The sequence below is a fragment of the Uranotaenia lowii genome, chromosome 2 (genome assembly GCF_029784155.1).
Source record: "Uranotaenia lowii strain MFRU-FL chromosome 2, ASM2978415v1, whole genome shotgun sequence".
NCBI classification, from domain to species: domain Eukaryota; kingdom Metazoa; phylum Arthropoda; class Insecta; order Diptera; family Culicidae; genus Uranotaenia; species Uranotaenia lowii.
In genome coordinates, this window is record NC_073692.1 from 59095058 (window position 1) to 59109204 (window position 14147).

The following is a 14147-nucleotide window of genomic DNA, read 5'->3' on the forward strand; positions in this document are numbered from 1 at the left end:
TGAATGTACACCCAGAGTTTGTACACGGACATAATTAACTTGTTTGGTATCTGATGAAATCACATTCATGCAGTAACTAGTGAGAAAATCAATAACATTTACCGTCCAAGTGTTGTTTGTATATTAATTATGGATGTTTCATTATCGTTCAGCATTCATCGATGGATTCTATGGGTGCCGGCAGTAGCAGCAGAAGTAGTATCCTGAATGGTGGTATTCGTGCTCGTATGCGATTACGTGGCACTACAACATTAGCCGCTCAGTCGCAATTACAACCACCAGGCAGTGGTACGTCGAGTGGACAACAGCTTCTGCAACCTCATCATTCCCCATCTACTGGCAGTAACAACGGTGGTAACAGTTCGGGCGATTGTGCGTCCGTCAATAGTGTAGCTGCTAATTTCAATGATTTGAGCATACATTCCAATGCTGGAGGCTTACCAGCAGCAGCAGCAATGGGAAATGGTGCATCCATGCCAATGGTCGGTGTTGCAACGGGCGCAGTTAGACGAAGCAGTGGTATCAATTGGGATCAACAGCAACAACAACAGCAGCAAGCTCAGGTGGTGCATCCAGCAATGGCCGCTGGACATCCTCGGCTTGGTCCAGCATATTCAAACTCTTCACAAGATTCGTTAATAAATGGAGTTCCCAACGGTGCTAATCATGGTCAAAGTGGTGTAATTGTTCCGATAAATGGTGGTCCCGTCCAAGGACAAATTGCGAATGTCAATGCAGCAGGTGCGTTGGTTCCCATGGGTGGTAGTCTCACAGACCAACAAATGATGCTACAAGCAGCAGCTCAACAACAGCAGGTCGATGATGAGCCATTGCCAACGGGGTGGGAAATGCGAGTGGATAAGTATGGTCGTCGTTATTACGTCGATCACAATACTAGGTCTACGTATTGGGAAAAACCACAACCACTCCCAGTGGGATGGGAAATGCGTCGAGATGCTAGGGGTAGGGTTTACTATGTAGATCACAATACCCGTACAACAACCTGGCAACGACCAAACAGTGAACGTTTGATGCATTTTCAGCATTGGCAAGGTCAACGTCAGCATATTATTTCCCAGGGCAATCAAAGATTCCTTTATCCGCAGCATGCTCAACAGTCAAATGCGGCACCAGTTCAGGAAGAGGATGATGGACTAGGATCGCTTCCGGATGGTTGGGAAAAACGCGTTCAGCCTGATAATCGTGTCTACTTTGTCAATCATAAAAACCGTACCACCCAATGGGAAGATCCTAGAACCCAAGGTCAAGAAGTCAGCATGCTTGCCGAAGGGCCACTTCCTCCAGGATGGGAAATACGTTATACTGCAACTGGAGAACGATTTTTCGTTGATCATAACAATCGTAAAACTACGTTCGATGACCCACGGCCTGGTGCACCGAAAGGTGGAAAAGGTGTCTACGGAGTCCCGCGAGCTTATGAGCGTTCTTTCCGATGGAAATTAAGTCAGTTTCGGTATCTTTGCCAAAGTAACGCCCTTGCGTCCCATATCAAAATTACCCTCACGCGTCAAACGTTGTTTGAAGATTCCTATCATCAAATCATGCGACTACCTGCGTACGAACTACGTCGTAGGTTGTATATCATATTCCGTGGCGAAGAAGGACTCGACTACGGTGGTGTTTCAAGAGAATGGTTTTTCTTGCTGTCCCATGAAGTACTTAACCCCATGTATTGTTTGTTTGAGTACGCTAATAAGAACAACTACAGCCTGCAAATCAATCCTGCCAGTTACGTCAATCCGGACCACCTGCAATATTTCAAATTTATCGGTCGATTTATCGCCATGGCACTGTACCATGGAAGGTTTATTTACTCCGGCTTTACTATGCCGTTCTACAAACGGATGCTAAACAAGAAGCTTACTACCAAAGATATCGAATCGATCGATCCGGAGTTCTACAACTCGCTCATTTGGGTGCGCGACAATAATATCGACGAATGCGGCTTAGAGCTATGGTTTAGCGTTGATTTTGAAGTGCTCGGACAGATTATTCATCACGAGCTGAAGGAAGAAGGCGATAAGGAACGCGTTACGGAAGAAAACAAAGAAGAGTACATTTCGCTAATGACTGAATGGAGGATGACACGGTATGTCGGAACTATCTAGTTCGTTTTTAAAATGTCTAACCGTTTGTTTTAAAATTGCAGCGGTATCGAAGAGCAAACCAAAACTTTCCTGGATGGTTTCAACGAGGTGGTGCCTTTGGAGTGGCTAAAATACTTCGACGAGCGTGAGCTCGAACTGATGCTCTGCGGTATGCAAGAAATCGACGTTGACGATTGGCAACGAAACTCCATCTACAGGCACTACAATCGTAATAGCAAACAAGTGGTTTGGTTTTGGCAGGTACGGTTTTATTTGAAGATTTTTGTTCAGTACCTGTGGGAATAAATTTCTAAGCAATATTTAAATCCCTCCTTCTTCCCAACAGTTTGTCCGCGAGACCGATAATGAGAAACGGGCTCGGCTCCTGCAATTCGTGACCGGGACTTGTCGGGTACCAGTGGGTGGTTTTGCCGAACTAATGGGATCCAATGGACCGCAACGATTCTGTATCGAGAAAGTTGGCAAGGACACGTGGCTACCCAGGTCGCATACCTGCTTCAATCGACTGGATTTGCCACCGTACAAAAGCTACGATCAGTTGGTCGAAAAGCTAAACTACGCCATCGAAGAGACTGAGGGCTTTGGTCAGGAATAAACTATGCAATCTGTATTAGGTCAAACGAAGGGTGCAGACATTGAGAGGGAAGCATTTGTGAAGAATAATTCGTTCCTAAACAATACCGTTGAAAGTCTACAACGTGGAAGCATCGATTGAATTCTGCATCCAAAGCTTAGCGTTTACACATTGACACAAGATTCATAGATTTTCACTGGTGTTGCACTGGAATAAATTGCATTTGAAAAGAAAATGTTAGCGTTGACCAAAATAATAGTTTCTTTTTTTTCTCAAAAGTTCTGTATATTTTAAACGTCCGGTCCTTTTTGAAAGATATTTCGGAAATTGCAAAATTTTGAAGTGGAATAATTGTTGAGTTTCTTTTTTTGCAAATGATATAAAATAATCGATTAAGGCATAGGACATTGCTCGCAATTAAACGTTATACTGTAAATATTTTTTAAACCAATGCGCAGATTAGATTAAAAATCGGCATTTCCCTGTTCCAAAAAACGTGATAAATTTGTAGGCAATTAAAAATTATTGTATAATTGAACCAACCTGTACATAATGCAACACTGTAGGCCTAGTTAAAGTAGAAAATCTTGTAAAGAAAAAAAAATCCTTTAAAGTAACACCGCATCACTATTGAAAATCGTTGTCTATTATAGTGTTATTCTTGTACTAAAAACAAAATGCGTATTAACTTAGTCTGCTTTATTACAAAATTTTAACAAAAGAAAACTCGACAACAACAAATCTAATTCAAACTAGATTTCATAACTGTTTCCAACCTAAACATATTAATTATTTCCATATCCACAGTTGTTCAATATGACCGTTTTTACTGGGTTTTGTCTACCACAATTCACAAATTTGGGGCCATGTTACAAAGAAAATAAATAATACCTATTCGTGTTGAGTAGCAGCCGCATTTGCTGTATATGTCTTGACTCGTGCAGAATGAAAACGAAAAACAAAGATTACAATCACAACTCAAAAAACTTTAAAAAAAGAAGAATAGAACATAATTTTCTATGTAGGAGCATTGTAAAAGAATACTTTATTTTTCTGAATGGTTTAGAGCAGTACGAGAGTATAAGAGCTGCAACTGTTTTTCGATAGTTTCAAGAAGACCCTAGTCGAAAAAAAAATGATGACTATAGGCAATTGAATTGCTTGCTAGCAACATAGAAAAAAAATATTGCCAGAAACAACAATGTCAAACATGTTCTGGTTAGCCTTTGTTTCAATAAGTTTTAAAGACAGAAGAACTGTGTACTAGACTTTTGTCTTTTAACGGTGTAAATAGGTTGTGCTCATCAAGAGGGATTGTATACAATAGAGGGTATTATTATGTTTTTTTTTTGTTTTTCTAATAAAGCAGAATATCATAAAAAATAACGTTTTATATGTTTAATGTTAGAAACATCCTTTACAAACAAACAGTTCAAAATTCTACATTTTATGGCGTTCGGATTAGTGGTAGAACAGTTGACTTAAAGTTCATTGATTTATTTGAAGGGGTTATCAAATAATAACTTATGTGAACGATTATTACAGTTCCACTTTGTTTAGGATTCTTCAAATTCGGAACAAAATGCGCTGAGAAAATATTTGAAAGGTAAACTTACTTTGTCTTAGAACTGATCTTCGCTTCGTACATAATCGTCCGCTAAGCGGCGTAGCTTGACGATAAGTTCGGCAACTGTTACTTCGCCATGAACTTTGTTATCCCGAGTGCGAACGTTAACCGTTTCAGAGCTGCGCTCCTTCTCACCAACAACTGAAATGAAAAAAAAATTAAAACATGATCATCAAATAACTCAATTGATCTCTTGTCTTACCGAGGATGAAATTGAATTGCGCAATCTGTGCGTTACGAATCTTTTTGTTCATTGTATCACCAGCATCTAGATCCGCCTCAGCCATGAAACCAGCATCATGCAAACGTTGACGTACCGTGTCAGCATACTCATCATACTGGGGTCCGACTGGAACAACCATGATTTGTCGTGGAGACAACCAGAATGGCCACTTTCCAGCGTAGCTCTCAGTCAGAATAGCAATCATACGTTCCACCGATCCCAGAACAGCGCGATGAACAATAACCGGCCGTTTCTTTTCGCCATTATCATCGATGTAGTTCAGATTGAACCTAATTGGCAACTGGAAATCCAATTGAATAGTAGCGCACTGATGGTTCCGTTTGAGGGCATCCATTATCGTGATGTCAATCTTCGGTCCATAGAAAGCTCCATCACCTGGGTTTTCTTTCCATGGTTCACCAAAAGCATTCAACGATTCAGCCAAAGCTTTCTCTGCTTCGTTCCAAACTTCGATTTCTCCGAGGAAATTCTCTGGACGGGTGGACAGAACCAGGTTGAAAGTGAATCCGAAAATACCATAAACATGGCGCAAAAAGTCCAAACAGCCGGTAATTTCTTGGCGAATTTGTTCGGGCATACAGAAAATATGGGCATCATCCTGTTGGAATCGACGAACACGTGTCAATCCCGTCAACGCACCAGAAAGTTCGTTCCTATGGAGAACTCCAAAATCTGCCATACGCAGTGGAAGTTCGCGCCACGAACGATTACGATGATCGAAAATCAAACAGTGGCCTGGACAATTCATCGGTTTCAAAGCGAAGGTTTCTTTCTCGCTTTCAAAGGAGAACATGTTTTCGGCATAGTGCTGCCAATGGCCAGACGTTTGCCAAAGTTTGGCATTGTAAATATTCGGCGAAATGACTTCCTGAAAACCACGTTTTCTGTACTCGCTGCGAATAAAATTCATCAAGGTGTTGTAGATGTGAGCCCCCTTTGGCTGGAAGAAACAAGAACCTGGCGACAGCTCGTGGAAAAAGAACAATTCCTGCTCCTTGCCAAGTTTACGGTGATCCCGTTTAGCTGCTTCCTCCTGTATTTTCTCCCATTCCTTAAGCTGCTTGGGATCAGGGAAGGAAATTCCATACACACGTTGCAGCGTTTCAGCGTCGGCCTTTCCCTCCCAGTATGTGGATGAATTCTTGACCACCTTCAAAGCCTTAACCTTGCCAGTATGACGTACGTGAGGTCCACGGCAAAGATCGATCAACGGACCACAGCGATACACTGTTGTAGTATCTGTGGTAACCTTCTCGTTCAGAATGCGACATTTGAATTCGTTATATTCAAACATTTTGAGCAGATCGGACTTTTTCATTTCCAATCGCTCGAAAGGTTGCTTTTCCTTGACAATTTTCTTAACTTCGGATTCCAGTGCTCCGTAATCTTGATTGGAAATCTGTTTGAATGGAAAAGTACTTAATACCTACTAAAAGAATTCAAAAAAAAAAAATCAATATATGTAACTTACACCACTTCCGTCCAAGAACATGTCGTAATAGAATCCATTATCAATTGGAGGACCGTAACACAGATGACCTCCATAGCGCTGGGAAGAGAGAAAACACATTTAGGCTTCTTATATCACATTTAAAACAATTTGGAGTTTTTGTGGTTACGAACTAAATAACAAATTGAATTAGAAACTGACAAATATATCTAGAACACCATACTTAATTATACTCAATTGAATCCAATCGGTTCCTAACCAAGGAAACTTATCAGCATAGGCTATATAGGCATCGTTTTATGCACCTCGAGTTAGTGATACGTGTTATCGTATAATCATGTACAACCAGAGTACAACCAGATGGTTGCAATTGAATCTGGCCCTGTATCTAATCTTGAGGATTAGTGTAAAAAAGCGATGCAAAATTTTTCGGGAATATAAACGAAGTGCAGAAGCATTGTTTTCTTATTTTGTGCAGAAATTTAAGCCTTAAAGAGTTCAATAAAACTTCAAAAATGTCCTCCAGTTTTCCAAAGTACATTCAAGATAGGTTGAAAAAAGTCGCGCTAGAGCAAGGTTTTACGCCAGAAGTGTACCGATTAGAAGTCGACACTGGAGATAACAAAGGAGATGGTTTTATCGGAGATATATTCAAGGCAACTATTCGAGAAGACGGCAAAGCTGATCTGGTGTTAATTGGCAAAACATTGCCAAATAATGAAGCTCGAAGGCAGTATTCAATAGACTTATTCCATCGTGAGGTGGAAGCTTACAACAGAATTTTACCCACGCTCAACAAGTTTCAACTGGATAAAGGCCTCCAACAAGGCTCATCAAAAGGATTTTGGAGTTACCCTAAAACGTATTATGCTCATTGCAATCCAACAAAAATGGAAGGTGTTGTCATAATGGAAGATTTACGTGAAAAAAGTTTCAGAATGTGCAATAAATTGGAACCGGTTGGATATCAGCAAACCAAACTTCTGATGATAGAACTGGGGAAACTTCATGCGGTTTCGTTTGCGTTAAAAGCTGAAGCTCCCGAATTGTTTGAACCTTTCAAACAGTATTCGGATCCATTTCTAAATTTAGTTGCTTATGACCCCACACAAAGCATTGCGAAGATGATGAATGGCACGTGCGAGATGTTGGTGAAAATGCTGGAAAGTACTGACAAGGCAACCACCGAGAAACTGAACGGTATTCGAGGAAAAATTCATGAGTTGTATCAGGAAGATGTAAAAATTGATGAAGCCGAACCCTATGCCGTGTTGGCCCACGGAGATTGCTGGATCAATAACATGCTTTATCGTTATGGAAAAGACGTGAGTTATTTGGGTTAAAATGTGGTATGAATATTTTGAACATTTTTAATCTTTTGACAGGGTTCAACATTTGAAGACATTTGCCTGATAGATTGGCAGCTGTGTCGTTATGTTTCTCCGATTTTGGATTTGGTGTATTTTATTTTTCTTTCAACGGATGAAGAGCTACGTGCCAAGCACTATGACGAATTCTTGGATATATATTATAAATCCCTCGGAGAGGCTTTGAAAAACTTCGGAGAGAGTGTGGAACGTCATTTCCCCAGGGAAGCTTTTCAGAAACAGCTAAAGCGTTTCGGCAGATTTGGTGTTGTCATGAGCTTCTTAGTGCTTCCGGTAATTTGTATGCCGAGTACGGATATGCCTGATTTGGAGAAAAGCATGGAAAAAGCACATTTGGGAGAGGATAATTCTGCCAAATTTATGCCTAAAGGAAACGCAGAAATTCAATTCCAAGCGCGGATTTGCGGGATGATCCGAGATGCTGTTAGGCTAGGTTATATTTGAAATGATCATATTGTAATTTTTGTTGCAACTGAATAAAATAGGCTTATTATAAGAGCAGATAGATAAGAGCAGTTATCAATCACATCTATCAATCAATGAGGCATTTTAAAAGAAACCAATATTCTTATCTGATTTAAGTATTGAAACTATATGCCTTAATAAACAAACCTATGATTAAAAAAAAGTATTGAAACTAAAACCATAAAATCAACTGAACACTTAATAACAACAAAAAAAATTAGGTATTTTACTTAAAACTAAAATGATTTAAAAAAAATGAAGATTTTAAAAAGATAAACAAATTTACCTTCTCCATGGCTTCGCCGAGAATGTGAGCCGAGCTGTGCCAGAAAACGGCTTGCGCTTCGGGATCGTCGAACTTCAACAGTTGCAGCTTGCAGTCACCCTCCAGGGGTCGATCCAGATCCCACAGCTCGTTATTGACCCGGGAAATGATGGTATTGTCCGCCAACCCTTGGCTGATACCCTTGGCCACATCATACGGAGTGGACTCCCAGCTAGTAGCTTCTACGACTTTACCATCCGGCAGGGTTACCTTGATGGGATTTTTAGGTTTTTTAGACAGCTCGTCTAGATATTGGGCCCGCAGCTCGTCGTAGATTTTGATACGGTGATCGATAAACTCGGGAAGCATTTCCGCCGGTTGAGCAGCCTTTGGAGTTGCACTCGCATTTCCACCTATAGGTAGTAAACGGATGAATCATTAATAAGATAGTTTCCATTGCATCATACAATTAAAAGTACCTTTTTCCTGCTGATTTTTCTGTTTCTCTTTCTTCATCTTGCTGGCCTGAAAAGTAAAATAGAAAATTTATTGTTGGTAATCTGTTTTTCCATAAAGTAAACAAAATTAGTAAACGTTAACTCTCAAGAAAAAAAAAACTGGTTTCAACATTTCTGATGAGATGGCACTAGATAAAAAAAACAAAAGGCACTATCTCTAGCTCTAACTTGCTACGCAAGCAAACTACACCCGGTTCACAGAACATTTTCAAATCGGAACATAAATGGAACACAAAAAAAAGTGCACCAGGTGTGGTTGGTGATACGGGGACCATAAACACGAACCAGGGTAGCGAACTGGCACCGAGAACCGAACAATCCGAACGGTCCGGCAGCTGGTAATTTTACTAGTATTGGTTGTTCCAGCAACTGCTGCTGCTGCTGTTGCTGATGATGGTATTGACGATGACGAAACTGCTGCAACGCTAGCAGGGAAGTTAAATGGGAACGCGTATTGGCAGTCCCGGACCATCCGGATACCGCCAACAGTAGTCGCATTTCGACGCACTACAGTTTTTTAAGATAGTTTTACTTATAACAGAAGTACTGGTTCATGCCTTTTGTTGGTTTAGGTCCAGATTTTGCAATTCGGCAACGGGCACGTTTTCGGTCATCTCAACTTTTGCACAACACAGCAGAACGGGAAAAGTGGAAAGACTGCTGCTGTCACTTTACCGCCCCATCGGTGTGCGAACAAAATCGATCGATGACGTTTACCCTATTTTTTTTTTCAACCAACACAGGGTGGGAGTTGCGGACGGAGCGCTGCCTCCTGTTTGCTCCATGGGACCTAATGCGTTCGAAAGTTTGAATGCAAATTGCATCATTTTAGGCGTTTTCACCGAGGCAAACTTTTTCCCGGATGCAGGAAACAGCGCGCTTCCCAACACAAATTTATTTTTTAATTTAAAGCCTCAATCAACGTTAATCAATAACTACCAAAACTAACCTTATTATTTTTTCCCATTTTGCACCGGTTTCGGGAAAAGTTGTGGCAAATAAAGTATTCAACTGATAACGTTTTTCAACCTCTTTAGCCTTCAACACAAGACTTGTGAAACTTAATCTCCCGTTGCTAGAGTGCGTTTTTCACGTTACTTTCCGAACAAATTTTGCACAAATAATGATCGGCTGTCGTGTTTTCTGTTTTAAGTTGCTATGTTATTTTACCTTAGCAGGAAAATGTGACATCAATGGAAAAAGTGCGCAAACGCAACAGTTGCCATTTCACATCGGGAGGATTTGTATGCATTTTTGAATTTGACACAAACATAATAGCTGGTGCTGACCATTTCACGCCTGGGAACAGTGGCTTTTTGGCATAATTTCTCCTCTATGTCTCATATTTTTCTAATGTCTCGTAATAGATGACATGTATGAGACATATATCATGTCTCAGGTCTCAAGTTTCAGACCTCAGCTCAGCACTCATATTTTAAGCCCAGAGCTAATTCCAGAGCTTTGTTCAGTGATAAAATGACGAAAATGACAAAAATGCGAAAAATGAATAAAAAGTGACAATCAAATGCCAAAAAAATAACAAAACTTTAAAAAACTAACAACAAAAGGAACAAAACTACAAATGCTTTAAATGATAAAAATGACAAGAAAAACAACAATAACTAATAATACGAAAATAAAATTTGATTTTTTTGTCGTTTTTGTCATTTTCGACATTTTTGCAATTTTTATTATTCTTATCATTCTTGTAAATTTTATTATAATTGTCATTTCTTTCATTCTTGTAATACATATTTGTCTTTTTGGTCGTTTTTGAAATTTCTGTACGTTTTCACTTTGGTCATTATTGTAATGTTTGACATTTTTGGCATACTGGCCCTTTTTTGTTTTGACAATTTAAGTAATTTTTTAATTTATGATTTATTATTCTTCTTTCTTACTATTACTTTTGTCATTTTTATCATTTTGAAAATTTTTGTAAATTTTTATCATTTTTGTAATTTGTGTCATTTTTATAATTTCAATGATTTTTTTTAATTTTTGTCATTTTTGTTATTTATATCAATTTTTAACATTTTCGTCGATTTTGCCATTTTTGTAACTTTTGTCATTTTAGTCATTGTTGTCATTTATTGTCAATTATGTAATTTTTCTCTTTTTGTCAATTTTTGTTTGTTTTGTCATTTTTGCATTATCGTCATTTTTATCATTTATGTTATTTTTGTCATTTTTATAATTTTCGTCATTTTTGTCATGTTTGCCATTTGTGTCATTTTTGTCATTTACATAATTTCTGTCATTTTTGTCATTTTTCAAATTTTTACCATTTTGGTCTCTTTTGGCATTTTTATTAATAATTATGTTATTCTACTCAATTTCTGTTATTTTTGGCATTTTTTGTCTTTGTGTCGTTTTTGTCCTTTTGGTCATCTCTGTTATTTTTATTGATTTGGTCTTTTTTGCCATTTTTGTCATTTTCATCATTTTGTCATATGGCCTTTTTTGTCATGTTTTGACCTTTATGTCTTTTTAGTTTTTTGTCAAGTTTCTCATTTTTTCATTTTTGTAATTTTTTTCATTTTGTCAATTTTGTAGTTTTTGTCATTTTCATCATTTTGCCATTTTGGTCATTTGGTCGTATTTTGTCAATATTTTATACCACTCCATTTTGAAATGTTTGTAATTATTGTCATTTTTGGTACTCTATTATTTTTGTCTTTTTTGTAATTTTTTTTGTCGTTTTTGTCATTCTTGCCATTTTTGTAAATTTAGCTTTTTGTCACCATTTTTTGTCGATAGGTCATATCTGTTATTTTTGTCATTCTTGTTATTAGTGTCATTTTTGTCATTTTTATTATTATGGTCACTTTTGTCATATGGCCATTTTTGTCAACAGGCCATATTGGTCATTTTTGTCCTTTTTATCATTGTTGTTATTTTGTCGTTTTTATCATTTCTATGATTTTTGTCATTGTTGTAATCTTTGTTATTTTTTTTTTTTGTATTTTTTGTCATTTTTGTCATTTTTAGCATTTTTGTCATTTTTAGCATTTATGTCATCTTTGTCATTTTGGTCATTTTTGTAATGTTTGTCATTTTTTGTCTTTTGTCTTTTTTGTCATTTTTGTCATTTTAGTCGTTTTTGTCATTTTAGTCGTTTTTGTCATTTTTGTCATTTTTGTCATTTTTGTTATTTTTATATTTTTTTGTAATTTTTGTCATTGTTGTAATTTTTGTCACTTTTGTCATTTTTGTTATTTCTGTAATTTTTACTACTTATATCATTTTTGTAACTTTATTATTTCTGTTTTTTTTTGTCATTATATTTTTTTTTTGCCGTGTTTTCTCATTTTCATCGTTTTGCCATTTTTGGCATTTTTGTCATTTTTGTAATTTGGCCATTTTTGTCAATATTTCATATATCTCATATTTGTTAGTTTTATCATTCTTGACATTCTATCATTTTTGCCATTTTTGTAATTTTTGTTATTTTTGTCTATTTGGTCATTTTTGTAGTTTATGACGTTTTGTCATTTTGCAAATTTTTCTTTTTTGATATTTCTGTCATTTTTGTCGTTTTTATCATTTTCATCGTTTTGCCATTTCTATCATTTTTTACATTGGACCATTTCTTGTCAATAGGTCATATCTGTTATTTTTTTTGTCATTTTTGTAATTTTTGTCATTTTTTTCCTTTTTATCATTATTGTCATAGTTGTAATTTTTGTCATGTTATTTTTGTCATGTTATTTTTGTCATGTTATTTTTGTCATTTTGGTCATTTGTGTCATTTTTGCCTTTTTTGGCCATTTTTGTCTATTTTGTCATTTTTGTCATATTTTTTGTCAATTTTGTCATTTCTGTTATTTTTGATATTTTTGTCATTTGAGCATTTTATGTTATTTGGTCTTATCGGTCATTTTTGTAGTTTTTGTCCTGTTTGTAGTTTTTGTCCTGTTTGTAGTTTTTGTTATTTTATTATTTTTGTTTTTTAAGTTATTTTTGTCACTTTCGTTATTTTGGTCAGTTTTGTCATTTTTGTCCTTTTTACCATTGCATTTCTTTTTGTCAGTTTTGTCTTTTTTTGAAATTTTTGTTATTTATCGTTATTTTTGTCATTTTTGTCGCTTTTGTTCATTTTTGAAATTTTTACCATTTTTGTCAGTTTTGTAATTTTGCTCCATTTCTGTTATTTTTGTCATTTTATCATTTGGCCATTTTTTGTCAATATTTCATATTTCTCAATTTTGCAATTTTTGTAATTTTTCATTTTTGTTTGTCATTTTTGTAGGTTTGATTATTTTTGTCAATTTTTGGCAGATTTAGCTTTTTGTCACTTTTATCATTTGTATCATTTTTGTCATTTTTTTTCTTTTTGAAATTTTTGTCATATTTTTGGGTTTTATCATTTTGCCATTTTTGTCTCTGCATTATTTTTTATCATAACGTTATATCTGTCATTTTTGTCATTTTAGCAATTTTCGTAGTTTTTGTCTTTTTTATCATTTTTGTCCTTTTTAGTCATTATTGTAATTTTTTTTATCATTTTTGTCTTTTTTTTCATATTTGTCATTTTTGTCGTTTTTGTCATTTGTGTCATTTTTTTCTGTTCTGACATTTCTGTCTCATTTGTCACTTTTTTCATTTTTATCATTTTCATCATTTTGCCATTTCCATTATTTTTGTCATTTTTGTCATTGGAACAATTTTAGTAAAATAGGTCATATCTGTTATTGTTTGTCATTTTTGTCCTTTTGTCATTTCTGTTATTTATTGTTATTTTTGCAATTTTTGTCATTTTTTTAAAATTTTCATCATTTTAGTAATTTTTGTCGCTCTTGTATATTTTATCATTTTTGTCATTTTTAAATTTTTTATTTTTGTCATTTTATTATTTTTGTCATTTTCATCATTTTCGTCATTTTTGTCATTTCTGTAATTTTTTTCATTTTTGTTATTTTTGTCATTCTTGTCATTTTTTTTCATTTTTGTAATTTTTGTCATTTGTGTCATTTTTGTTTTTTTTTGTCATTTTTGTCATGTTTGTCCTTCCGGTTTTTCCTGTTATTTTGATTGATTTTGTATTTTTTTCAATTCTGTTATTTTTGTCATTGTGTCATTTTGTCATTTTTGTTATTATTTGTAATTTATTGTATTTTTTTTCCCTTTTGTCATTTGCCAGATTTGTAGATTGTGTAATTTTTATCATTTTTGTCATTTCTGTTATTTGGCCATTTTTGTCAATAGGTCAAATCTGTTATTTTGATCTTTTTTGCCGTTTTTTGTTATTGCTTTCATTTTTGTCATTTTAATTTATGATAGTTTAATGGCATTGCGGTGAACTTTTTACTACGAAAATTCTTGATAGAAGCATTACAGATTGAAATTAAATGACGGATAGACAAAGCAGATGCTTGATAGAAGAAAATTGAAAGATGTTGAAAATGAGCCAAGAGCATATTTTTGTGGAAAGCTTCAAAGGTGCGTTCTAGACCCTTTGTCCCGCATCAATTGAATGGCTGAGAG

General features: G+C 35.8%; 3 protein-coding genes across 5 annotated transcripts in view; 2 read left to right on the plus strand and 1 right to left on the minus strand.

Moving 5' to 3' along the window:
• Positions 1–4053, plus strand: part of LOC129743582 (E3 ubiquitin-protein ligase Su(dx)-like) — a 33631-nt gene extending 29578 nt beyond the window's left edge. The window contains exons 4-6 of the mRNA XM_055735640.1: positions 153–2110; positions 2171–2369; positions 2455–4053. Coding sequence (XP_055591615.1) covers positions 153–2110; positions 2171–2369; positions 2455–2724 — 2427 coding nt within the window. The 3' untranslated portion in view covers positions 2725–4053. The remainder of the gene's footprint in view (positions 1–152; positions 2111–2170; positions 2370–2454) is intronic.
• Positions 4054–4184: 131 nt separating this feature from the next.
• On the minus strand, positions 4185–9842 carry LOC129743583 (threonine--tRNA ligase 1, cytoplasmic-like). 3 transcript variants are annotated; one of them, XM_055735643.1, is made up of 6 exons: positions 9610–9842; positions 8622–8667; positions 8164–8555; positions 6046–6123; positions 4533–5973; positions 4185–4471 (listed from the first exon to the last, which is right to left on the minus strand). In XM_055735643.1, the coding sequence occupies exons 1-6, from the start codon at positions 9625–9627 to the stop codon at positions 4326–4328; spliced, it is 2121 nt and encodes a 706-aa protein (XP_055591618.1). In that variant the 5' UTR covers positions 9628–9842; the 3' UTR covers positions 4185–4325. The 3 variants fall into 3 exon arrangements, with proteins under 3 accessions (XP_055591618.1, XP_055591617.1, XP_055591616.1); XM_055735642.1 differs by lacking the exon at positions 9610–9842 and adding an exon at positions 9218–9348; XM_055735641.1 differs by lacking the exon at positions 9610–9842 and adding an exon at positions 8946–9211.
• On the plus strand, positions 6358–8658 carry LOC129743584 (uncharacterized). The gene is made up of 2 exons (XM_055735644.1): positions 6358–7349; positions 7410–8658. The coding sequence occupies exons 1-2, from the start codon at positions 6540–6542 to the stop codon at positions 7854–7856; spliced, it is 1257 nt and encodes a 418-aa protein (XP_055591619.1). The 5' UTR covers positions 6358–6539; the 3' UTR covers positions 7857–8658.
• Positions 9843–14147: the final 4305 nt, after the last annotated feature.

Excerpts from the sequence above, each read along its gene's own strand:
- LOC129743584 (XM_055735644.1), top strand. The coding sequence starts at position 6,540 with ATGTCCTCCAGTTTTCCAAAGTACATTCAAGATAGGTTGAAAAAAGTC. Across the intron at positions 7,350-7,409 it reads TTTATCGTTATGGAAAAGAC|GGTTCAACATTTGAAGACAT; the intron begins GTGAGTTATTTG and ends ATCTTTTGACAG.
- LOC129743583 (XM_055735641.1), bottom strand. The coding sequence starts at position 9,158 with ATGCGACTACTGTTGGCGGTATCCGGATGGTCCGGGACTGCCAATACG. Across the intron at positions 8,668-8,945 it reads GGTGCCAGTTCGCTACCCTG|GCCAGCAAGATGAAGAAAGA; the intron begins GTTCGTGTTTAT and ends TTTACTTTTCAG. Across the intron at positions 8,556-8,621 it reads GAAAAATCAGCAGGAAAAAG|GTGGAAATGCGAGTGCAACT; the intron begins GTACTTTTAATT and ends TACTACCTATAG.